The following is a 26,592-nucleotide window of genomic DNA, read 5'->3' as shown; positions in this document are numbered from 1 at the left end:
TGTAGTCCTGTACTATGTCCAACGTCTGAAAACACTTATTTCATATATTTTGTGAGTTTATCTTATTTATGGCAGGAAGGCCATAAAAGTTGTGGTCATTTGTTTTAAATTATTACTTATATACTTTTGAATTGTTTATTTATTTACCATAGTTCAGAAATAAAAATGTATAAAATCAAAATATATTGAGAAGTTTTATTTCCTTCCCTGTCCTAGTTGTCCTATTGTCTGCAGCTCTTCTAGATAACCTCATTCATATATGTTTCTTACTGTCCTCATTGTATTTTTTATGCAGATATAAGCAAATGTGAATATATAATTCCTTCCCCTATTCTTACACAAAAACAAGGATTCCATATACACTGTTGTATGCCTTTCTTCATGTAATGTTTTTATACTGAAGAATTGTGATGATCAGTAAGTAATTTTGAACATAAATCAGTTTAATCTCTGTGCAGGTAATCTGTGTAGCAGAAAACTGTGGGTTTGTTTGCTGAATCATAGAGTAAATCTGTTTAATTGGTAGGTATTGTTGAATTGCAATTAATGGGGGAGAATAACCATTTAGTTCCCAGTAACAATATCTGAGTGTTCCTTTCTTAGCCTTACCACAGAACGCACTGTCCGACTTCTGGATTTTTGCAATTTAAGTAGAGAAAAATTATTCCTTGCTATAGTTTTAAATTGCATTTCTTTTATTGTGAATGAAGTCAAGCATTCTTTAGTGTGTTTAAGGTTCTTTTGATTATTTCTGTGAACTGCTTGTTTATATTTTGTCTTGTTCTTGATTTGTAGCATGTCTTTTTTATGACAATGAATCTTTTGTCATATCAGTTGTAAATATTTTTCCTACTTTTTTTTAACCATGATTTTTAAAAAAAGTTTATTTATTTTTGAGAGAGAGAGAGAGAGCATAAGCAGGGCAGGGATAGAGAGAGAGGGGACAGAAGATCTGAAACCTGATGAGGGGCTCAAACTCATGAACCATGGTATCATGACCTGAGCCAAAGCCAGATGCTTAACTGACTGAGCCACCCAGGTGCCACTTTACCACTATTTTTTAAATTTTGTTTTTGCCATGTGTGTCTAATCCAGTTATTTCTATTCCATAGGTAAACTTTCTGAATCCTCCAAGTCATAGAGGATTGTTTCCATTGAATGTTTCTCTCCAGCCCACTTAAAATGTGCACATATTACAAATCAGTTTCTTCATTCATTCATTCATTCATTCATTCAACAACCATTTAAAGGATTTTCTCTAGAATGAAAAGGAAAAATAAGTATCCCATTTCTAATGGCTCTGTGCTACGTGGGAGAGGCATGGAAGAACCATTTTAGATTGTGTATCAGGTGCTGTGGAAACACTGAAGAAAGCACTACTATAGTGGTTAAGTGGCAGAGGTCAGGGGTGGCTTTACATATAATACATATACTTGAAAGCCAAACAGAAAAATTATGATCTAAGTCACAGAACTGAATTGCATCATGTTAAAAGCAAGATTTTAACCTTTGGGCACATATCTTATGGTTCTAGGTTAGAACTAAATTTCTGTCTTCCCGTTCAATTCTGTAAAACCTGGATTTATCTTTGTACCAGCTTTTCTAAAATAATTTCTGTTTCAGGTGGCTTAATATTAGCTGCGGATTACTCTCAACTTGAACTGAGGATCTTGGCTCATTTATCTCATGATCAGCGTCTCATTCAAGTGTTAAACACTGGAACTGATGTTTTCAGGAGTATTGCCGCTGAGTGGAAGATGATTGAGCCAGAGTCTGTTGGGGATGATCTGAGGCAACAAGCAAAGCAGGTGATCTTAGTGAGCATGTTGAACATAAATGGGAATTTTAATGATTAAAAAAATTTAAAAATTGCCTTGATCATTTGCAGTGGAGGAATGATTTCTCCATTTTGGATCTTTCAAATCACATTCACCTGAGCCTGTCTCATGGTATTCATTATACTTTCCTCAATAGAGTCAGTAAAAAGAATCAAGTAGATTTAGTCTGAGGCAACTTAGTGTGAGGAAAGCCATCTGCATTAGTGGTAGATATTGTGGTGGTGGTGGTAGTTGTTATTTATGTATATTTGTGTTGGGGGGGGTTTCTTTTAGAGAGAGAGGAATCGTGAGTGGGAGAGCAGGGTAGGGGCAGGGAGAGAAAGAGAATCTTTTATTTTTTTTAATGTTTATTTCTTTTTGAGAGCAGAGAGAGAGAGACAGAGCATGAGCAGAGGAGGGGCAGAGAGAGAGGGAGACACAGAATCCAAAGCAGGCTCCAGGCTCTGTTAGCACAGAGCCTGATGCGGGGCTCAAACTCATGAACTGTAAGATGACGACCTGAGCCAAAGTCGGACGCTCAACCAACTGAGCCACCCAGGTGCCCCTGAGAAAGAGAAGCTTAAGCAGACTCCACACTTAGCCCAGAGCGTGATGTGGCTCACTCCCACGACCTTGGGATCATGACTAGAGCCAAAATCAAGAGATGCTTAACCAACTGAACCACCCAGGTGTCCCTGTGTGTGTTTTAAAAATTTCTTTCTAATCTGTAAGCATTCATATTTTCATCTTTATTTTCACAGGTGCTTTCTAAATGTTTACTGAAAAATAAAAATTTTCTGAGCTGTAGATTATAATTAATAACTGATAGCTTTTTGAGGCCTTTGGTTAGCTAATCCACATATGAAATTTTACACTGCCCTTGGACTTTTCAAGTGGGTCCGTATTAGTTCCTGGCCTGGATTAACATTGATACTTTTTTTTTTTTTTTTTTTTTTTTACCTCATGGCCTGTGGGAAATCTGATGCCATTTTTGAGAGAATAGGATTGCTGGCTGAGGCAAATGAACATTACTCCCACCTTTAAGATCCTATGTGTTAGTTTTGCATTTATACTTCTAGTTACTTGCAACTATAATTCTTGACTCACTCATTAGGCATGAAACACTTCCTCTCAACATTGCCTATTTAGCACCAGCACTTGTTTCTTCCACTTTAAAAATTTTTTTTAATGTTTATTATTTGTTTTTGAGAGAGAGAGAGTGCAAGCAGGGGAGGGACAGAGAGAGAGGGAGCCACAGAATCTGAAGCAGGCTCCAGGCTGAGCTGTCAGCACAGAGGCTGATGCGGGGCTCAAACTCACGAACTGTGAGATCATGACCTGAGCTGAAGTCGGATGCTTAACTGACTAAGCTACCCAGGTGCCCCTCTTCCACAGTTGAGAAAGCCAGCTTTGCCCTTTCTATTTAAGAATCTCTTCTGGGGTTCTGCATTCAGCAAGAATCAAACCCTAAGTAAAATAGGTAATGTTTCAGTATTTAATATTAATAATAAACCCATAAAATAGGTATTATTATTATTCCCATTTTATATAGGAGTAAACAAAGGCACCAAAAGTTAGTAATTTACTTAAAGTCATACAGCTGTAAGTGGTGGAGCCAAGATAAGTTCAGAATGCCAGAACTTAGATATTCTGTCTCCATATAAACACTCATGCACTGATGATATCTGCCTCTATTTAATAAGTTCTTACATGACTTAATGGTGTTTATGCTATGTCAATTTTTCTTCCTAAGTCACCATGCACTGAACTCCTTGGCTCTGGCTGAGATCTCAGAAAGTGCTGTGTACTTTCTGAGTTTAAAAAAAAAAAAAAAAGGAGTCACAATAAAATAAAATGTAAAAACACCAAAAAGGGAAAGAAAAAAGAAGGTAAAAAAAACCTCTCTCAATGTATTTAAAAAGATAGGGGGATGCCTGAGTGACTCAGTCAGTTAAGTGTCCAACTCTTTGATTTCAGCTCAGGTCATGATCTTATAGTTCGTGAGTTTGAGCCCTGCATCAGGGCTCTGCAGTGACAGTGCAAGCCTGCTTGGGATTCTCTTGCTCTCCCTCTCTCTCTGCCCCTCCCCTGTTCTCTTTCTCTCTCTCTCTCTTTCAATAAATAAATAAACATTACAGGGCACCTAGGTGGCTCAGTCAGTTAAGCGTCTGACTTCGGCTCAGGTCATGATCTCATGGTTCACGAGTTCAAGCCCTGCATTGGGCTCTGTGCTGATAGCTCAGAGCCTGTAGCCCACTTTGGATTCTGTGTCTCCCTCTCTCTCTGCCTCTTGCCTGCTTGCTCTCTCTTTCTCTCAAAAATAAATAAACATTAAAAAAATGGAAAAAACAAAAACTTCTAGCCATCCTATCACATTAAAAGTATTTTGGAATTCTGATAATCATTTTTTGCAAGTTATCTTCTAAATTATATTTAATGACATTTATATGAGCTTGCTTTATATCAGGAATTTTCCCAAACACTTATAAATAATAACTCCACAATCTTCACAATTCATGATACAGGTATTACTATCTTCATTTTATGGATGAAGAAATCAAGTTACAAGACTTTAGGTAGCTTGTGTAAATGCTGGAATTGGGATTTGAACCCAGACAATATTCATTATTAAATTACAGTGTCCTTACTGACCTATTTAGACCATCTCCTTCCATTACTCCCAAAATTTCCTCAGGAATTCATTTAACCCAAAAGAATTCTGCAATTGTGGGATTTCAGGTGGTGGTGAAGCGGAAAGCATATTTATTTCCAGTGAAGTCTTCCCTATTTTCCAACCATGAAGCCACCACTTCCTACTCTATTAGTCCTATGCAAGGGCCAGGAGACGAATGTTTGTAATGCTTCTCTTTCTTGACTCCTGGACACTGCTTTAAGCAGAAGTTAATATGGTATTATGGGAGCAGAAAGCCGCTCTGAAGACTACTGGTTAAATAACAGGAATAAATCTTCCCTTTTAAATCACTAGTATTATTTTCTTAAAACACACACATATTCACATTTATTCATATTTCCCCCTTCCTCCCTATCTGAAAGTATTCCTAAAAGGCAGAAAAGAGAAAAGATGTTCACTGGATGTCAGATTCTATTAATTTAACCTACCAAAAACAGATCTAATCATTTTTGACTCACTATGAAATAAAAAGTGGACCAAATTTCAAGCCTCATGAACTTTTATATTTGCATGTTATGTAGTGATCACCTTTAATTTACTCACTGAGTGTAATGACTTCTTTTCAGATTTGCTATGGAATCATTTATGGAATGGGAGCTAAATCTTTGGGAGAGCAGATGGGCATTAAAGAAAATGATGCTGCCTGCTACATTGATTCATTCAAATCCAGATATACAGGTAGATAAACCTGGAGTGCCAATTATCTTCTAGATGCTATCCTTCAACTATCTTGCCATATTAATTGAAAAAAATTAGTGTTAGAAAATTTTCTGTTAACATTTCTATTACTCAAAAGTTTTTGTTAGGTATTGTTAATTAAATAACATTAACCTTATCATTACTAAGATGGGCTTTTTTTTTTTTTAATAAAAGTAGGATCAGAAATGGAATAACAAAACCCAGTTGATGTATATGCTACTGTGTCATTGTGAATATCTCATAAAGCCTTGGAATTGTCCTGTGCTGTAGGTTTAGATAGCTTTAATTCAAAACAGTAAACCATTGATTAAATGTACCAGACACTATGAAAGAACAATTGCTGTTATAGAGCAGTTTGAGTACTACCATTTTAAATTATCTTTTCTTTTGGCATTTATTGAAGTACAATTTACATACAGTAAAATTCATTCCTTTTAGATGTGTATTTGTATGAATTCTGACAAATGCACAGAGTTATATAATCTGCATCACAACCAAGATATGGAACCATTACCCTTTCACCCCAGAAAGCTATTTCATAGTCCTTTATAGTCAACCTTGTCCTCAATCCCCAAAAAGAATTTATTCACATATGACATGATCTTGTACATAGAAAATCATATGAATTCTACAAAAACAACTACTGGAACAAATAACTAAATTTAGAAAGGTCCCATCATACAAGGTCAATTTGTAAAATTCAGTTGTATCTTTGTTTATGAGCAATAATTAGTGAATGAAGTAAAAATAAAACCATTTCAATCACATCAAAATACATGAAATAGTTGGGATAAATCTAACAGTATGTGCAAGACTTTATTGAAAACTCTGAAACAATCCTGAGAGAAATTTAAGAATACTTAGATAAATGTGAGGGTTACCATGTTAATTTATTAGAAGGTACAATATTGTTGTGATGACAGTTCTCCATAAACTGTTCTATGGATTCAATTTAGTTCCAATCAAAATTTCATTAGACTTTTGTGTAGAATTTGACAAGCTTATTCTAAATTTATCTGGAAATTCAAAGGGCCTGGAATAATGAGAAAAATCTTGGGAGGAAAAGTATAATGTTGAATACTAACACCCCCGGAGTTCAAAATTTATTATAAAACTACAATAATCAATATAGGCATAAGTGTAGACATGACAAACAATGGGTCACAATAAAGTGTTCAGAAATAGACCTATATATATCTGTGGTGGTTTGATTTTCAATTAGGTTGCCATGGTAATTCAATGTAGGAAAGATGATCTTGTCAACAATTGGTTCTAGAACAACTGAATACTAGTATGGAAAAAAAGTAACTTCAACTTTTATCCTATACTTTATTCAAAAATTAGCTTGATATGGAGCATAGACTTAAAAGTAAAATCTAAAACTACAAATCTTCAGAAGGAAAAAACAGGGAAAATTCTTTGTGACATTGAGGTAGGCAAAGATTTCTTAGGTGATAATTACACTGAATTAACCATAAAAGATAAACATTGATAGATGATACCATTAAGAAAATGTAAGGCATGGTGCCTCGGTGGCTCAGTTGGTTAAGCGTCCGACTTTGGCTCAGGTCATGATCTTGTAGTTCATGGGTTCGAGCCCCATGTTGGGCTCTGTGCTGACAGCTCAGAACCTGGAGCTGCTTCAGATTCTGTCTCTCTCTCTGTCTCTCTCTCTCTGCCCCTACCCAGCTCACACTCTGTCTCTCTCTCTCTCTCAAAAATAAATAAACATTAAAAAAATTTTTTTAAATAATAAAAGAAAATGTAAGGCAAACCACAGAAGAGAAAATATTTGCAGTTCCTATTATCCAACAAAGAACTTGCATCCAGAATATGTAAAAATTCTTACAACCAATAGTGAGAAAGCAAACAATCCAATAAAATAAAGGTCAAAAGATTTGAAAAGACTTTTCTCAAAAGAAAATATATGAATGACAACATCAAATATTATTGTTATTAGTCATCAGGGAAAAGCAAATGAAAACCACAAAGAGACAGCATTACAAAAACACTACAATGGCTAAAATTAAAAACACTGTATCCCTTTTACATTGCTGGTAGGATTGTCAAATGGTACAACCACTATGGAAAACAGTATGGCTCTTTCATAGTTAAACATACTGATAATTATGTGATCTGGCAATTCTACTATTGGGTATTTGCCCAAGAAAAATAAAAACAGCAAGAGAAAGACTGCTATGTGAATGTTATAGCAGTTTTATTCCTAACAACCAAATTGTCTATGAACAGGATCATGGATAAACAAATTTTGGTATATCTCTGCAATGGAATACTATTTAGCAAAAGAAGGCAAATTCAAATGAGAACATACAATACAATTCAATTTTTATGAATTTTTAAGAATATGAAAAACCAAGATATGGTATCATAAAGCAGATCAATGAGTTTTTTGGCTGATAATGGGGATCTAACTATAAAGGTGATATAAATGTTTCATATCTTGTAGTGTGCATTCATTTGTTAAAATACATCCAACTGTTCACCTAAAGTGCGTTCCTTCTGGGCACATGCACTCCAATGTTTATAGCAGTGCTAGCGACAATAGCCAGTGTGGAAAGAGCCCAACTGTCCACTGACTGATGAATGGATAACGAAGATGTAGTGTGTATATACACACACACACACACACACACACACACACACACTGGAATATTACTCGGTGATCAAAAAGAATTTGCAACAATGTGGATGGAACTAGAGTGTATTATGCTAAGTAAAATTAGTCAAAGAAAGACAAATATCATGACTTCACTCATATGTGGAATTTAAGATACAAAACAGATGAACATATCTGGAAGAGAAACATATTTGGAAGAGAAGCAAAAATAATATAAAAACAGGGAGAGGGACAAAACATAAGAGACTCTTAAATACAGAGAACAAACTGAGGGTTGTTGGAGGGGTTTTGGGTTGCGGGGGTGTGCTAAATGGACAAGGGCATTAAGGAGGACACTTGTTGGGATGAGCACTGGGTGTTATATGTAGGTGATGAATCGCTGGATTCTACTCCTGAAATCATTGTTGCACTATATGCTGACTAACTTGGATGTAAATTAAAATAAAATAAAATGAAATAAAATTAATATACAAATTTAAAAAATTAAGTGGGTTCCTTCTACTGTATATAAACTATACCTCAAAACTGATTTTTTAAAATTTTTATTTAAATTTCAGTTGGCTAACACATAGTGTTAGATTAATTTTAGGTATACAGTACAGTGATTCAACACTTCCATACATCACCCTGTGCTCATCATGGCAAGTGCACTCCTTAATCCCTATCACCTATTTAACCCATCCCTACATTCACCTACCCTCTGGTAACCATCAGTTTGTTCTCTATAGCTAAGTGTCTGCTTCTTGACTTGCCTCTCTCTTTTTTTCCCCTTTGCTTGTTTGGTTTTTTTTAAAGTAGTTCTTTCCATCTCTGAATATTTGAGAGCCTCTGACAGGAGTCAGTTAAGAGAATTTGTACAGGTGCAGTGTCTTCAGTCTTATCCTTTTTTTTTGCTCTTCACTCAACAATACCATAGTAATTCTTAAAGAGGAAAAGGGGAGAGCCTCACTGCTTTCTGAAATTCTTATGCTGGTGGTCGAATATCACCAACAGCTTCACTTGGCAGGATTTTATCCCTTCCTTTCACCCACAGTCCCCTCAAATGTCTCTCTTGTACCAGCCACACAGCAGAAATCTTCAGATGAGGGGTTTTAGTTAGGAGACTTTAATGTTAATTATTTAAGATAAGCAGAGCTGTGAGAAAGCAGAGATTGTATGTATGAATAAAGATATATCAGCACAGTCTGTATACCTGATTGTGTTTTAAATAGCACGGAGAAAGGATGTTGAGGAGAGAAGACCTCTCTAGCTCAGAAATATGAATGAACAGTTGGCCTACCTGGAGCAGCAAATTCAATCTGGAGATCTGTAAGATGTAATAATGAGCCTATATAGCAGAGGATGAATCCTGGTATAGGGAATATGAATGTGTTTGAAAAGTACACCATACATATTTTTTTAAATTGTAAGAAGTGAGTCGTATATACTCCTAATGAAGTTTTTATTATTCTTGTATTAATTTCATTTAGGTCCTATTTTGATTGTAGCTTAGATGCTAACAAGGAGCTATTAGAATGTTTTAAGCCTGGAAGTGATAAGACCAAACAGTAAAAGAGGATTGATTAACACAACCAGAAAGAGCAGAAGAAGCTGATGAAAAGTAGCATGGAATAGTCTTAAGATCCTAGGTTTTAGTACCTGCTCTGTTCTGGAGTTTGGTTTCATATTTTTTGTTGGTGATAGAGTTAGATTATGTCATCTCTTTCTTTTTTTTTTTTTTTAATGTTTATTTTGAGACAGTGAGCAAGCGTGGGGGAAGGGCAAAGAGAGAGGGAGAGAGGGAGAATACCAAGCAGGCTTGTGCTGTCAGCGCAGAGCCCAATGTAGGGCTCAAACTCACGAATGGTGAGCTCATGACCTGAGCTGAAATCAAGAGTCAAATGCTTAACCAACTGAGCCACCCAGGTGCCCTGATTATGTTAGTTCTTTTTTTTTTTTTAATTTAATTTTTTTTTTTTTTAATTTACATCCAAATTAGCATATAGTGCAACAATGATTTCAGGAGTAGATTCCTTGGTGCCCCTTACCATTTAGCCCATCCCCCCCTCCCACAACTCCTCAAGTAACCCTCAGTTTGTTCTCCATACTTAAGAGTCTCTTCTGTTTTGTCCCCCTCCCTGTTTTTTTTTTGTTTCCCTTCCCTTATGTTCATCTGTTTTGTCTCTTAAAGTCCTCATATGAGTAAAGTCATATGATTTTTGTCTTTCTCTGACTAATTTCACTTAGCATAATACCCTGCAGTTCCATCCACGTAGTTGCAAATGGCAAGATTTCATTCTTTTTGATTGCCAAGTAATACTCCATTGTATATAATACATTTTCTTTTCCATTAATCCATCAACGGACATTTGGGCTCTTTCCATACTTTAGCTATTATTGATAGTACTGCTATAAACATGGGGGTGCATGTGTCCCTGCACAACTGCACACCTGTATCCCTTGGATAAATGCCTAGTAGTGCAATTGCTGGGTTGTAAGGTAGTTCTATTTTTAATTTTTTGAGGAAACTCCATACTGTTTTCCAGAGTGGCTACACCAGCTTGCATTCCCATCAGCAATGCAAAAGAGATCCTCTTTCTCCGCATCCTTGCCAACACCTGTTGTTGCCTGAGTTGTTAATGTTAGCCATTCTGAGAGTTGTGAGGTGGTATCTCATTGTGGTTTTGATTTGTATTTCCCTGATGATGAGTGATATTGAGCATTTTTTCATGTGTCAATTGGCCATCTGGATGTCTTCTTTGGAGAAGTGTCTATTCGTGTCTTTTGCCCATTTCTTCACTGGATTATTTGTTTTTTGGGTGTTGAGTTTGATAAGTTCTTTGTAGATTTTGGATACTAACCCTTTATCTGATATGTCATTTGCAAATATCTTCTCCCATTCTGTTGGTTGTGTTTTAGTTTTGCTGATTGTTTCCTTCGCTGTGCAGAAGCTTTTTATTTTGATGGGGTCCCAGTAGTTCATTTTTGCTTTTGTTTCCCTTGCCTCTGGAGACATGTTGAGTAAGAAGTTGCTGTGGCCAAGATCAAAGAGGTTTTTGCCTGATTTCTCCTTGAGGATTTTGATGGCTTCCTGTTTTACATTTAGGTCTTACATCCATTTTGAGTTTATTTTTTTGTCTGGTTTAAGAAAGTGGTCCAGGATCATTCTGCATGTCACTGTCCAGTTTTCCCAGCACCACTTGCTGAAGAGACTGTCTTTATTCCATTGGATATTCTTTCCTGCTTTGTCAAAGATTAGTTGGCCATACGTTTGTGAGTCCATTGCTGGGTTCTCTATTCTGTTCCATTGATCTGAGTGTCTGTTCTTGTTCCAGTACCATATTGTCTTGATGATTACAGCTTTGTAGTATAGCTTGAAATCTGGGATTGTGATGCCTCCTGCTTTGGGTTTCTTGATTATGTGAGTTCTAAAGTCATTTTGTTCCTAACTTTCTGAGTCTACAAAAAGTGAATGAAAGTTTATATGCAAAGATTTGATGATATGATATAGTGTTAAGAATCATGGTGGGGTTTTGGTATATTTCATTATATTGAAGCTAGTGAATGAGATTAAGAATGGACTTTGGTTGGGGCGCCTGGGTGGCGCAGTCGGTTAAGCGTCAGACTTCAGCCAGGTCACGATCTCGCGGTCCGTGAGTTCGAGCCCCGCGTCGGGCTCTGGGCTGATGGCTCAGAGCCTGGAGCCTGTTTCTGATTCTGTGTCTCCCTCTCTCTCTGCCCCTCCCCCGTTCATGCTCTGTCTCTCTCTGTCCCAAAAATAAATAAACGTTGAAAAAAAAAATTAAAAAAAAAAATAAAAAAAAGAATGGACTTTGGTTATAATTATTTTTGTATTTTCTTTGTAGGGATTAATCATTTCATGAGAGAGACAGTGAAGAACTGTAAAAGAGATGGATTTGTTCAGACCATTTTGGGAAGACGTAGATATTTACCAGGAATCAACGACAACAACCCTTATCATAAAGCTCACGTATGTTGAGATTTCTCTGGATTTTTAACTTAATATTTTAATGACATATACTTTTCAACCAAGACTAAACACTGCTATTTCCTTTTAGGAATCAGTAGCCTATTAATTGGATCTTCTGTTTCACTAAGGACTTTGAAATAATGCACATGCCAGTATTTGCTGAATGTAGTCCTTACAGACCAATGTAAATATGAGTTCACTTAATAAGACTTCAAATACTTTAAAGACGTTCTGTTTCAGTAAGCCAGTTAATTTTTTAGTTTTGATAATAAATTATAAATGTAATTCTTACATTTGCTAATTGTTCTTTGTTTCAGATATTGTATACCAATTTGTCATATCACACACAGTTTCTGATTTTTTCAGATTAGCCCATCATTAAATTGTGGTTCATTCATTTTTGGCTCATTCTACTTGTTTATTTTTTTATTTTTTTATTTTTTTGATAGAGAGAGTGATAGCACACATGCACACATGCAGTGAAGAGGCAGAAGGAGAGGGAGAGATTGAATCTTAAGCAGGTTCCATGCCTAGCAGAAAGCCCCATCATGTCCTGAGCAGAAATTAAGTTAGACACTTAACCGATTGAGCCACCCAGGCTCCCCTTGTTTATTTATTTTAATAACACTGGCTCACCTAAAGTTATTAGGATATTCAAAATATTGAAAAAGGCTATTTTTAACACCATTTAAAATATTTATTGATGGTATTTACTAAAATTATGATTTAAAGTCTCTGAAATCTTTGGGAACCACAGAAGTATTCTATACATCTGAACATTTAAATTTCTATTATAGTCCACATCTTCCTATTTCAACTGGTTATATTTTATCTTCTCCAATACTTCTGCATGTCAGTGCCCACTATACATTGTATGTAATGAAAATACCCAGCCCCCCCACAGTGCTAGACTTCTGTCTGGAGCTAGAAACCTTCAGAGCACTAATGTTCTTAAGGACCGTGGAAGAATAGATGGCTTTTTGTTACTTCTTCACTCTGTAGCCTACCATATACACAGACATCAAATATTTATCAGGCTTTTACCATCTCTCTAAATGAGTTGTCCCTTAGGAGTAGATAATTTTCTACTGGTCAGATGGAGCCAGCTAGTGGAAGGCTTTAATGGCAGGCTGAAAATTTTAGACTTGATCTAACAGGAGTTATATTTCTTGGGATTTACATGATTAAAAATGGCGGATAGATTTATTGATGTAAATCAACCATACAAGTTTTTGAAAACTAATATTTTTGTACCTAAAGATGTGAGGGTAAGACTTTACATGCCAAATCCTTAGGAGTTAAAGTTCTGATTCATTATGTTGTTGCTGAGAAACAAGAAAATTCCAACGCTCAGAATTACGAATAGATATAACCAGATTTAATTTTTGGTTTGCTTTGGTTTGACTTCACTTTTTGTTTAAAATTTTATTGTATTGAAAAATATACATAGAGAAAGTACAGGAAACAAATGTAAATTTTAGTAAATTATCACAGAACTACACCTGTGTAACTACCACTCAAGTGAAATAGAATATTGTCAGCACCTTAGAAGGTCCCTTGATGACTCCTACTCACTACCCACTGCCTCCCAGAAATAATCACTATCATAATCTAGCCCTATAGTTTTATATATTTTTGATCTCTATGTACATCATATGTATGTATTCTTCTGCCTATAGCTTCTTTCACTCAAAACTGCATAGGCGAGTCATTCATGTCGTCTTACATAAAGGTAGCTGTTTTACTTTATGATAGTATCTTTATGATTATACCACAGTTTATCCATTTTTCCATTGATGGGAATTTAGGTTTCCAGTTTGGAGTTATTATGGATATTGCTGATTTGAAAATTCTTGTCCAAGGTTCTTGGTGCACATATTTTTCCATTTATGTTTGGTAAAGAACTAGTCTTAGAATTGCTGCTTATCTTCAACTTTAGTAGATAAAGCCAAATTGTTTTTGATGGTGGTTGCAGCAATCTGTCCTCCTTTCAGAAGTGTGTGCAAGTTCTCACTGCTCTGTGTTCTTGCCAACATTTGCTATTAAGGTGATATAATTTTAGCTATTCTGTTGTGTTTAAGGTAGTATCTTGTAGTTTTACTTTGCATTTCCTTGAATACTAATGAGGTAAGTAACTTAACAAATATTTATTAGCCATTACTTAATTCTTTCTTGGAAAAGTGGTTTTTCAAGTCTTCTTTTTCATTTTTTTTTTTTGTTGTTGTTGTTGAGTTGTCTGTCTTTTTCTTATATGTAGGAAAGACATATTGATTACATGTTGGGAAAATAGTCTCTTCCACACTGTATCTTGCCTTTTCATTCTTACTAGTAACTTTAGATGAGGAGAGGGTAATAATTTGGATTAGCCTTTAAATTTTAATTGAGAAATAACATGTGTAGTAAAGGGTACAAATCTTAACATGTAAAGTTTTACATGTTTATACCCATATAACCACCGTCCTGTCATGATATGGAACTTTTCCAACACCCTAGAAGGCTTCTTTATTCCCTCCAAATCAGTACTGTCCACCTCCCACCCCAGCACACACATAAAACTACAGGTTAGACTTGTATGAACTTGATTTTTATTTAAATGCAATTGTACCATATGTACTCTTGGATCTGACTTTTTTCATTCAAATATAGGTCTGTGAGATTCATGAGTTTCATGTGCAGCTATAGTTCATGTTTTTATTTAGCTGATATAGTAGAAACATACCAACAGTTTATCCATTCTAACATTTCATTTCTCCATTGGCAGACATTTGGACTCTTTCCAGGTTTTGCCTATCATTAATAAAGCTGCTATGAACATTCTCACATATGTCTTTTGGTGAACATATGTACCTAATTTCATTACTTTTAGAGTGGAACTGGTGAGTCATAGATTAAACACATTTATACTTTAGTATATACTGCCTAACAGTTTTACAGAGCAGTTATCCCCATTAACGTTGCCACCAGCTCTGTTTATCTACATTCTTGCCTTGGTTGATATCATTGGTCTTTTTACTTTTAGCTATTCTGGTAACTGTGTAATGGTACCTCATTGTGCTTTCAATTTGCCTTTTTCTGATGACTAATGATGTTTAGCTCCTTTTTTGTTTATGGCTATTTGGATGTCTTCTTTTGTGGAGGGTCTGTTTAAATCTTTTGTCTTTGTTTGTTTATTTGTTTTGAGTTCTCTCTCTTTTAACTGATTTATGAGAGTCCTTTATATATTCCAGATATGAGCCCTTTGGTTACATGGACTTATCAGTCTTTTATATTATTATAGTGCTTTCCTTGATCTGTTTAAGAAAGCTTTCACTACCCCAAAGTCAAGATAATTTTCGCTAGGAACTTTTGGTTTTGCCATATACATTTATATCTACAATCAACCAGAAATTGGTTTTGATGTATTATGAGAGACTGAGGGTCAAGGTCTTCCATCTCCCCTCACCTCAAGGATATACAGTTGTCCCTAACTATTTATTGGGAAAACGGAGCTTTCCCCCTTCTGTTCTTCAGTGCCACCTTTGCCACAAATGAAATTTCTATATATGGATGTGTCTGTTTTTGGACACATTATTTTTGTCTGTTGTATTTGTTCATCCTTTGGACAGTGCCACACCGTCTTAATGATGCAGCTTTGCCTTTTCTTGGTTCTCTGCATTTCCATATAACTTGCACAAGCAGCTTGTAAATTTCTATATAAACACAAAATCCTGTTGGGATTTTTTTGAGATTGCCTCGAGTTCATAGATCAAGATGAGCTTGATGGATATATTTATACACTTCAGTTTTCCAGCCCATGAACATGATATATCTGTCCATTTATTTAGGTCTGTAGTTTTTAAATTCTCTCAATGTATAATTTTGGGGAACTAGATTTATCTAGGTATTTGAAACTTTTTGATGCTGTTGCAAGTTGTATCTATTTTTGCTCTTTTCCTTCCTTTTTTACATTTTCTAAGCCTTTGTTGCTGGTACATAGAAATAGTTGTTTTTATTGTTGTTCTTTTGTCTAGAAGCCTTGCAAATATTGTAATTACTAATTCTAATAATTTATCTGTAGATACTTTTAGAAACTCTATCTTCCCAATTATTATCTGCAAAGTAGTTTTTATAACTACTTTTCTAAACTTTGTTCCTTTTATCACTTTTGTTTGACTTATAAGCCAGGACAGTGTTGAAAACAAGTAGTGATAGTGAGCATCTTTACCTCTTTTCTGATCTCAGAGGGGAATTTTAAACATTCACTGCTATGTAGAACTTTCCTTAAGGTTTATTAGTACCTTTGTCAGATAAAGTAAGCTCCCTTATATATTTGCATGCAGGGCATAGAGGTTCTGTCATACCTGCTCACTTCTGCTCTTGTAGTGCAAATATAGTCATAGACAATACATAAATGGGTGACTGTGTGGTTGTGTTCCAATAAAACTTTATTTACAGAAATAGAAGCTAGGCCACATTTGGCCTGCAGGCTGTAATTTGCTCAGCCCTGGTCTAACTGTCTTTGATGTAATATGCCTTTCTTCTCTAGGTTGATTTCCATACAATATTTTTCTTTCTGTCTGGTTTACAGTAGATTTTCTGTGATAAACCTAAATTGCGTGTGTGTTTTTAATTTACGTGTTTCTCTGTGGATATGTGTGTTTGATTGATCCATTAAGAGTGTTAGGACTTTTTCAATCTGTGGCTTGATATCTTTTGTTGATTTTAGAAGATTTTTAGTGATTTCTTCTTTAATTATTGCTTCATTACATTCTCCCCTCTCTTTCTGGGACTCCTATTATAAAAATTTTAAACCTTTTTTAAAAATTCCTCATGTTTCATTTCCTCTGTTTGGCTCTTTCCATGTTTATATTTCATCATGCTAAATTCTGGATTTTTCTTCAAACTTATCTTTCAATTTACTGATTTTTAATTTGCTATTGAACCCAACTATTAAGCTTTTCTGTTCAAAGTGATATAGAACTTTTCCACAACTCCATAAGGCTTCTTTATCCTCCCTCCACATCAATACCATCCCCCTCCCCCCACCCTTCCATACACACACACCCAACTACAGGGAAGATACTATTTAAGTGCTTTAAGTTCTGTTTTTTTTTTTTTCCTGGCTCAGATTGATTTTTTTTTTTTTAGTTGGAGTATAATTAATATATAGTATTATATTAGTCTCAGGTGTATGATATAATGATTCAACAATTCTATGCATTTCTCAGTGCTCATCAACCTAAGTGTACTCTTAATCCCCTTTATGTATTTCATCCTCACACCCTCCCCTCCGCCCCTGGCAACCACCAGTTTGTTCTGATTTTTCTTTGTTTTGTTTCTTAAATTCCACATATGGGTAAAATCATACAGTATTTGTCTTTCTCTGATTCACTTATTTCACCTTGTATTATACCCTCTAGGTCCATCTATGTTGTTGCAAATGGCAAGATTTCATTCTTCTTTTTTATGGCTAAGTGATATTCTATTGTATACATTACCACATCTTCTTTATCCATTCAACTATGGATGGACACTTGGATTGCTTCCATATGTCGGCTATTGTAAATAATCCTGCAATAAACATAAGGGTCCATACATCTTTTTGAATTAGTGTTTTTGTTTTCATTTGGTAAATACCCAGTAGTGGAATTACTGGATTATATGGTAGTTCAATTTTTAGTTGTTTTGAGGAATCTCCATACTCTTTTCCACAGTGGCTGCACTATTTTGCATTCCCACCAACAGTGCATGAGGATTCCTTTTTCTCCACATTCTCAGCAATGCTTGTTCTTGTCTTTTTGACAAAATGCAACATCAATTCATAATAAAAACTGTCAACAAAGTGGATTTAGAGGGAACTTACCTCAGCATAATAAAAGCCATGTGTGGAAAAAACCCACAGCTAGCATCATACTCAATGGTGAAAAACTGAGAACTCTTCCTCTAAGATTAGGAACAAAACAAGGATGCCCACTCTCACCGCTTTTATTCAACATAGTACTAGAAGTCTTAGCCACAGCAATCAGACAAGAAAAAGAAATAAAAGTCATCCAAATTGGTAAGGAAGAAGTAAAACTTATTTGCAGATCACATGATACTGTGTATAGAAAACTATAAAGACTCCACCAAAAAAGTACTGGAACTGTTAAATGAATTCAGTGAAGTCACAAGATACAAAACTAATGTACAGCAATCTGTTGCATTTCAATACACTAACAATGAAGTAACACAAAGAGAAATTAAGGAAATAATCCCATTTACAACTACACTAAAAATAATAAAATACCTAAAAATAAACTAAACCAAGGAGATGAAAGACCTTTACTCTGAAAATTGTAAAATGTTGATGAAAGAAATTGAAGATGATACAAACAAATGGAAAGATATTTCATGCTCATGGATTGTAAGAACAGATATTGTTAAAATGTCCATACGACTCAAAGCAATCTACAGATCAATGCAATCCCTGTCAAAATATTAACAGCATTTTTCACAGATCTAAATAATCCTAAAATTTGTGTGGAACCACAAAAGACCCCACATAGCTAAAGCAATCTTGCAAAAGAAGAACCAAGCTGGAAGTATCACAATCCCAGATTTCAAGATAATACTTCAAAGCTGTAGTAAGTTTTGTTATTTTTATTTTTCAGTTATAGAGTTTCCATTCTGCTCTTATTTTATGGTATTTGACTTTTTGCTGAAATATTCAATTTCATCTTTTATTTTCTTGAATATATTTTACTTTGCTTTATAGTCTAATAAATTTGATAATGGTTTATAGTATAATTAAAGTCTTGAACTTGTATCCCTGTGGTCTGTTCCTATTGCCCTTTGTTTTTCTTAGTTTTCTACAAAAATAGTTATATTGTCTCAACTCCTTTTTGTCCTGGTGACTTTTTATTGAGTGTCAAATGTTGTTTATGAATGACTGTGGGTATAATTTGAAACTTGTATGATCATGTTACTTTTATTCAGAAGATTTATATTTGCTTTTGGCAGGAGATTAGAATGACCAACAATATAGGGTTACTTTGATCTAATTTCAGGAATAGAAATGATTTGAAGCAAGGATGTTAAGACCAGACTATTTCTAATTTATCTTTTTCTTAGGGTGTTAGTTTTGAAGTGGCAAGTTGATGGTTTACTAGCCCTCCTACTTCATGACCCTTGTTTGTTCCCCAGACCCCTCAAAACCATTAAGCTCTGCTCAAAGATTCTTTCAGCTGCCTCTTCTGGAAACTGTTGATGTCCCTGAGAGAAATGGTGGCCTCCAACGCCAGGGTTTTCTTTCTCTCTTAGCTCTCTAGGTTCTATAATTTTTCATTTCCTTTTTGATCATCTGATTCAAAGAGGTGTTCTCCATGCAGCTTTTCTGGTTGTTATCAGTGGGAGGGTTTGTCCTAATGGACTAATCTCCTATTACCAGAAACCTATATTTTTTATGTACATGAGAAAACCTTGGTCATGAGGGGACTGAGATTGTTAAGACACAAAGCCGAAGACTGCCAAGTTTTTTTTTTATTTTAGAAGAGAATCAGGGAAGTATAATATCATGGGAGTGAATTATATATCTTAGTTTTATTTTTATGCTTGCTTATGTCACAGTAAAAACCACCCAAAAATTTCAATGGCTTATAATAAGAAGCTTTATTTTTAATTCACTCTAGACTTAAGCTCTTGGTTGACTGTGGCTTTACTCCATATTTTCTTCATTCTGGAATTCAGAATGAAGGAAAAGTCTCTGGGATAATAAGCCTTTGTGTGTGTGTGTGTGTGTGTGTGTGTGTGTGTGTGTGTGTGTGTGTGACAATGTTGGGTAGCTCTTAAAACTCCTTAGATGGGGCTTATGTCAATTTTAGTCACATTTCATTCAGCAAAATAAATCAAGGTCAACAGTTTAGAGTGAACAACACTTGAAATTATATGGCATTGGGTGGGGCAGCAAGTAATAGCAACAATAACACAGTCCACTACACAGAGGAGAGGAGTCAGTAGAACTCTGAAATTTAATCATTCTTAAAGCAATGACAACTGAATGGGTTTAGAGTGGATTTGTCAGCATCTGATGAAAAAATAATTTAAAAAAATGTTTAGGGACACCTGGGTGGCTCAATTGGTTGAGCATCTGATTTTGGCTCAGGTCATGATCTCGTGGCTCATCAGGTCAAGCCCTGAATTGGTCTTGCTGCTGTCAGCTCAGAACCTGCTTCAGATCCTCTGTTGCCCCCTCTGTCTGGCCCTCCCCTACTCATGCTCTCTCTCAAAAATGAATAAACATTAAAAAAAAGTCTATCTCTTTAATAGGTATTTACTATACTAGGAGTTGGTTGTAGTCCAGGTAACAGGGAACTAGAGAATACATCTCAAGTTACATAGATCCGTCCAGTGTGTAGACCCTTCCCACTTTCTGAGACCTTTTGGGACAGTAGGCATGGTATTCATGGATAGGTTCTACTTTGGATATTAAACCAGATGTCCATCCCTGCTGCCTTAGGATCATCACTTTTAGCAGCTGTGGTAGCAAGAGTTTTGGGTAAGTTCTAACTTAATATCTAGGAATCTAGGGTCTGCATTTTTACTAGCAGCTAATGATTAGCTCCAGCAGCTCATTAAAAAGCTGTGATTCATACCAGAGGGCTCCTGACCTGCTGGGGCCAAACCCTACATAGGACCAACAAACCACTGATATGGGAAATGTGCTTGGAACATTCTAACTCACATCACAAAGAATGTATTCTACTTATATCTGTTTAAGATTAAGAGGAGTTACTTTTCAAGGAATAGGTCTTTTAGAATGAACAGCTAGAACATTGATGATATATGTTTATAAAATAATTTTGAGTTGCTAAATACATTTTAAGTGTAATGCAGTTTTTGATTCTGAGTGTTGAAGATTTCTAAACTGAAGCCATCTGACCTTCTTCTGTTTAGTCTGTTCTTATGGGGACGATAGCCCAGAATCTAGAGCCCTGGATCATTCTAGTTGCTATTCTTAAGATGCAGTTTAATAGTTGATGTCTTAGGTCACATCTTGGTCTAGATTTCCAGTCTGGTTACAGATGTGAGCACTGATCTGTGGACACTAAAAGCAGGTATGAAACAATGTTGGTATATCTAATGGAGCACCTGTTACTTTTTTCATAGGCTGAGCGTCAGGCCATCAACACAACAGTCCAAGGTTCAGCAGCTGATATCGTCAAAATAGCCACAGTTAACATTCAGAAGCAATTAGAGACCTTGCACTCAACCTTCAAATCCCATGGTCATCGGGAGGGTATGCTCCAAAGCGACAGAACAGGTTTGTTCACAAACGAGGACCCTGCTGTAACATTAAGATTAACGGTATCAGAAAAGACAAAGGGAAGTATTTTTATATATTAATTCTCAGCATTTTTCATACATTTTGATCTCATGATGTTTTTACACTCTTAGAATTACTAAGGGTCCCAAAGAACTTTATGTAGGTTATATATAGTAATATTTACCATATTAGAAATATAAACAGGGAATTCAAAAACATATATTAATGTTTAAAAATAATAACAAATAATAAACTCACTACATGTTAGCATAAGTAATATATTTTCATAGAAACAACTACATGTTTTAGAACAAAAGAAAATTGGTGATATTTACGTTTCTGCAAGTCTCTTTGATGTCTGGCTTAAGAGAAGACATTTGGATTTCTGCATTGGATTCAGACATTTGGATTTGTTGCAATCTCACCTGCCCTGTAACCTCTGGAAAACCCTCTATAGTCTTGGGTGATAATGTCCCAGTTTGTGGGAGACCGATGGGTTTCCTAGGATATGGGACTTTTAGTGGTAAATCCAGGATAACTGGTCCCTTTGTTGTACTTATGAGAGAAGGAGGCTGGAAAAGGAAAATAACCTGAGTGTTATTATGAAAATAATTTTGGCTTTGCAGATACTTTGAAGGTGTCTTAGGGATCCTCTTGTCCTTAGATAACACCTTAAGAATATGTTGATTTTCCAATTCATCACCTTCCATGTTCTCTCTCAAGTCTGGGAATATATTCTTTAAAAAAATTTTTTTTCAACGTTTTTATTTATTTTTGGGACAGAGAGAGACAGAGCATGAACGGGGGAGGGGCAGAGAGAGAGGGAGACACAGAATCGGAAACAGGCTCCAGGCTCTGAGCCATCAGCCCAGAGCCTGACGCGGGGCTCGAACTCACAGACCGCGAGATCATGACCTGGCTGAAGTCGGACGCTTAACCGACTGCGCCACCCAGGCGCCCCTCAAGTCTGGGAATATATTCTGAGCTGACTTCCTTATCACAACATTTCTTTGCCAGTATTGTTGTCTCTTCTTGTTCTTATTTTACTAAGTTCTCTCCTTGTTGCTTGGATAGATTATTTCTTGTTCTAACAAGTAGATTCCTTTCTCTGTTTGTCCCATGTCCATACTTTTGCTTTAAATACCATTTCAGTGTGATTGAGATTACCAAACCATGACTGCAGCCAAGTTTTAAATTTTCCTGGGAAGAAGTTAAGGTTTTGGGCATAAAGGAGAAGAATCAGTTCTATTGGAGATGGGGCAGAAAATGTGAGATCAGCTGTTGAGGATGGAATTTGCTATTTCTAGGAGAGACGTATAAATATGTTATAGAGAATAATATAGTCAGTTACACAGATAATAAAGATGTTCATTTCTACATACAAAAAATACATAAAGACTTGCCCACCAAATGCGGATTGTTAATTTTATTGTCTTCTCTCTCCCCCATATATCTAAGGCTACTCGTTCAACATTTTGTGTGTGGGAGTCAATGTGCACACATACTGCACACACACACCACACACACATTCTCTCTGTCTTTATAGAGAGAATATATGATTAAACTTACTTAGGGAATAACACTGTACTATGTGCTTTAGAGGATTTGGGAGTAAAAGTTATCAACCTCTTTACATTTAAAATCTAAAGAAAAGAAGGGAAGATATGATTCCTGACTGAAATATTTCTGTAACTTCACAGCAGAGTGATGCAGTATCTGAATGAGGATATAGACAAGAACAACAGCCTTTAGAGTGGGTGGAAAGCAATGTGGGTATGTCCCTGAGGATACATCCTGATGCCATGCTGGGTTAAAAGTAGTGGTAGGTTAGTGGGATCAAAGGGAGCTGAACCTGAGGAAGCAGACCACACCAGGAACAGAGAGATCGTAGCATTCAGAGTCAGAAGCCAAATAACTAGGAGAAATCAAGAGAAGGAAGGTATGGTGACTGGAAAGCAGAAAAGCATCCTGACAACCAGTGATGTGAGATAAGTGGGCCCAGTGGGGCAGAGCAGATTTCAGTTAGATGCACAGCCTTGCAGCCCTGATATGGAAGCATCTTGCCACAGCCTCATCTACCTTTGTTCTCTTACCCTCTAAGAGCCACCTGTGAGAAAATTCGGGCTGCAGACAGTGACAGCTAAAGAATCCTCTCTGAGAGAAGCACGAGATAGATATGAGGAAGATAGTGTTTGTGCTGCCTAGAAGGATCAGTAGGAAATTGGGGTGGCAGAAAGGAAGGACTGCTGTGAGCTATGGGCAAATGATTAAAGGCAGTTACTCTAAAGGTATTATTGTGGGACCTTATCTTAGTGATCACTGGGACATTATTTGTACCACCAGGCTCAGCTTGTTAGGAAATAGTAACTGAGTCTGATATAGTGGAGTTACAGGTTCTTTTGAGAGTCTACTGAAAGATCATCTCCACAGAAAAATGTACAGGTATAGACTCTTACATATAACTTCAAGGGATTCATACAGTCTCTGAAGTCCTCATCTGAACCCTAGGTTTAGAATTACTTGTCTACAGTGTTTGGTCCAGTTGGGAAAGCACCAGTTCTACCACAGTGACACTTCTGGCCATAAAAATGTGGCAGCAAATGTTCTTCTTATAATACACTGCCTAATGACAATACCAGTTCACTTTCCTGGAGCATGGATCAGGGCCCATACTACTCTGGTGCTATTACCAGAGTTGGTAGTGAGGGTGCCATGGAAAGTGAAGATGTAGGTTGTTTTATAAGAAATAAATTAGATGGCATTTGGAGCAGAGTTCTTCAAACTCTGTTTACTGACTGTTAGATTCCTCCTTTATGGGAGGAAGTTGATGGAGATTTGAGTTTACCTGATAGGTCAGCAGTCAGCAAGTAGATATTTTCCTAGTAGTTCTAAATCTCATGTGTTTTAATCTCTTGATTAAAAATTCCCAGAGTTTCTCAAAATCCCTAAAAAACGATTCTTTTATGGTACAGTGACACGCTGATCAGTTTTATCCCTTTCTTCGTGGCACAGGATTGTTACCAAAAAGAAAACTGCAAGGGATGTTCTGTCCGATCAGAGGAGGCTTCTTCATCCTTCAACTCCATGATGAGCTCTTATATGAAGTGGCAGAAGAGGATGTTGTTCAGGTATTTTTGCAGTGTTTGTGTCCATTTCATAGAATGCTAAGACGCTGTAGATCAGGTTAAGATGCATGAGATTTCTGGAATCCTTCCTTAGTCCCAGGATGGGACTATATATATAGCTATATAAATGTTGAGTCCTAAAGGGCTGAGAAAGAGCTAAGAGTGCTCGGTTTCATACTCCTATTTATTTTTATTTTTATTTATTTAATTTGAGGGAGAGTATGTGTGTGAGAGGGGGAGAGGAGCAGGGGTGAAGAGAGAGAGAGAGGGAGGGAGAGAGAGAATGAATCTTAAGCAAGCTCCATGCTTAACGCAGAGCTCGACTCAGGGATCCATCCCACGACCCTGGGATCATGACCTGAGCTGAAATTAAGAGTCAGATGCTCAACTGACTGAGCCACCAGGTGCCCTTCATACTCCTTTTAAAAGAAACTTTTGATGCAGGGCTGTTTTTCTTTGGGAGAAGTTAGATGAGAGTTTGGAGCTCTGCCATGAGGGTTTAAAAACTTAGCATTCCCAAAGAAACTGGTAGAGCCCTGCTCTTCAATGCAGACCAGTTTGGGATGGCTGGCTCTTTTTGGATTTTGAGTTTTAAGCACCATGAGGTGAAGAGCTCTAGTCTGGCTTATCGCCTCAGTGGGTGGGTTGGGAAACATTCTTTGGGAGAAGAGTTTGTTAACCTCTTTTTTTTTTTTTTCTTTTTCTTTGTAGGTAGCTCAGATTGTCAAGAATGAAATGGAAAATGCCATAAAACTTTCTGTGAAACTGAAAGTGAAAGTGAAAATAGGTGCGAGCTGGGGAGAGCTGAAGGACTTTGATGTGTAATTGTATGGCTCAGTCCTCTGGGGAAGCCTGGTGTAGGTACAACTTACCCTTTCACCTATTTCAGGAAAACCAACTCTCAAATCTTGATGGACTTGGGATAGTAATTTTAGTGAGAGTTTCAAAATGTATATCAGAGTTTATTCTCTACAGCATAAAAAAATATTTTGAGGCAAAATACCAAGTTTAACAATTATATTTATTCTCAAAGAGAATGTATGAAGTTGCCTTTTATAGTTCTGTGTGGCTCTAATCAGGTTCAGAACACATGACTGAAACATGCACTTAGCACTTTGGGTCCTCATCTGTCTGGTTGAGCTCGATGGCTCAATGACCGCTGTCTCTGGGGCATTTTCAGCTCTGTCCAGGATGCAGACACTTGTGATATAGACACCAGCAGGAACCATTGGCAGATAGGGATTTGGTTTCTTATATACCCCCATGCTTAGGCATTCTGGTGATTTTTCTCCAATATCAACTTAAGACTAGTGGAGCTGTATTTCTACGCAGCATTGGCTAATAAATTCTGAACTCTATAAAGAGGTAGACTCGATATGGGTGCAGTCTAGGAATGGATTTTCATGAAATGGTATTTCTTCTTCCTTTTCCTTCCTCAGTTCATTCAATGAATGTGTTTGCAATACTTAGGTATTATAAAATAAGCTACACCTCTTCAAGAGGCATCCTGTTCTGTAAAATCAGATGTTTGTACTACAGTTTAATATAATACTGCCAGAGAAAGAAGACACCCCTGTATCCATCTCCTACTGCCTCTTTCTGTGTTGGTGGCATGGTGAGAATACCCATGCTGAAGACATTATCTTTTATAATCAGTCAGAGGTGTATAACTGACTTTTTTGCTGTTGAAATAAAATGAATTTATAAGAAACTTTATATCGGTAGTTTTATTTTTAATTCAAAAAAATTTTTTTAACCTTTATGTATTTTTGAGAGACAGAGGGCAAGCAGGGGGAGGGACAGAGAGAGAGGGAAACACAGAATCTGAAGCAGGCTCCAGGCTCTGAGTGTCAGCACAGAGCCCGACGCAGGGCTTGAACTCACGAACTGTGAGATCAGGACCTGAGCCAAAGTCGGATGCTTAACCAGCTGAGCAACCCAGGTGCCTCTCAGTTTTTAAAATTGTGTTTATGTAAGAGTATCTGAAACCTGTGTTCCTAGTATTTATTCTAGGATTTGCATTGTTGAGTTTGTTCAACAACATCTGTGCACATAGGAAATGTTTCTTTTATTCTTAATCAGTTATCAGAAGAGCTCTTTTATATTTATTAACTAGAATTTTTTAAAAGACAGTTGCTTTACAAACAAAGTGTAATATACTATTACACAAAATACTCAGATATGCCTTTTGGGGGGTGAGAAGGAATGGGCAGGAGATGGCACAGATAAGAGGGAAGTTATAGCATTATTCTTGAGTTTTTTCTGTATTCACTTCCACCATCTTTCTCAGAGAGAAAAGTGGTAGTGCTGTCATTGTTCAGATGACCTTGAGATGCGGCACAAGAGAAGGCTCATTCTGTTTACTTGTGAG

General features: G+C 36.4%; 1 protein-coding gene across 5 annotated transcripts in view; it reads left to right on the top strand.

The window, feature by feature from the left end:
- POLQ (DNA polymerase theta) overlaps positions 1-26,592 on the top strand; it is a 156,973-nt gene extending 130,381 nt beyond the window's left edge. For 2 of the 5 annotated variants that reach the window (XM_045036999.1, XM_045037002.1), the window contains 6 exons: positions 1,624-1,808; positions 5,076-5,187; positions 11,692-11,816; positions 20,940-21,093; positions 24,109-24,224; positions 24,933-25,937. In XM_045036999.1, coding sequence (XP_044892934.1) covers positions 1,624-1,808; positions 5,076-5,187; positions 11,692-11,816; positions 20,940-21,093; positions 24,109-24,224; positions 24,933-25,046 — 806 coding nt within the window. In that variant the 3' untranslated portion in view covers positions 25,047-25,937. Of the gene's footprint in view, positions 1-295; positions 913-1,623; positions 1,809-5,075; positions 5,188-11,691; positions 11,817-11,904; positions 12,197-20,939; positions 21,094-24,108; positions 24,225-24,932; positions 25,938-26,511 lie in introns of those variants that run through there. The other 3 variants (XM_045037000.1, XM_045037001.1, XM_045037003.1) reach the window with 3 other exon arrangements.

This window comes from Felis catus, chromosome C2 (assembly GCF_018350175.1).
Source record: "Felis catus isolate Fca126 chromosome C2, F.catus_Fca126_mat1.0, whole genome shotgun sequence".
Classification (NCBI taxonomy): domain Eukaryota; kingdom Metazoa; phylum Chordata; class Mammalia; order Carnivora; family Felidae; genus Felis; species Felis catus.
Note: the sequence above shows the minus strand (reverse complement) of the source record. Positions and strands in the feature narration are given on the sequence as shown.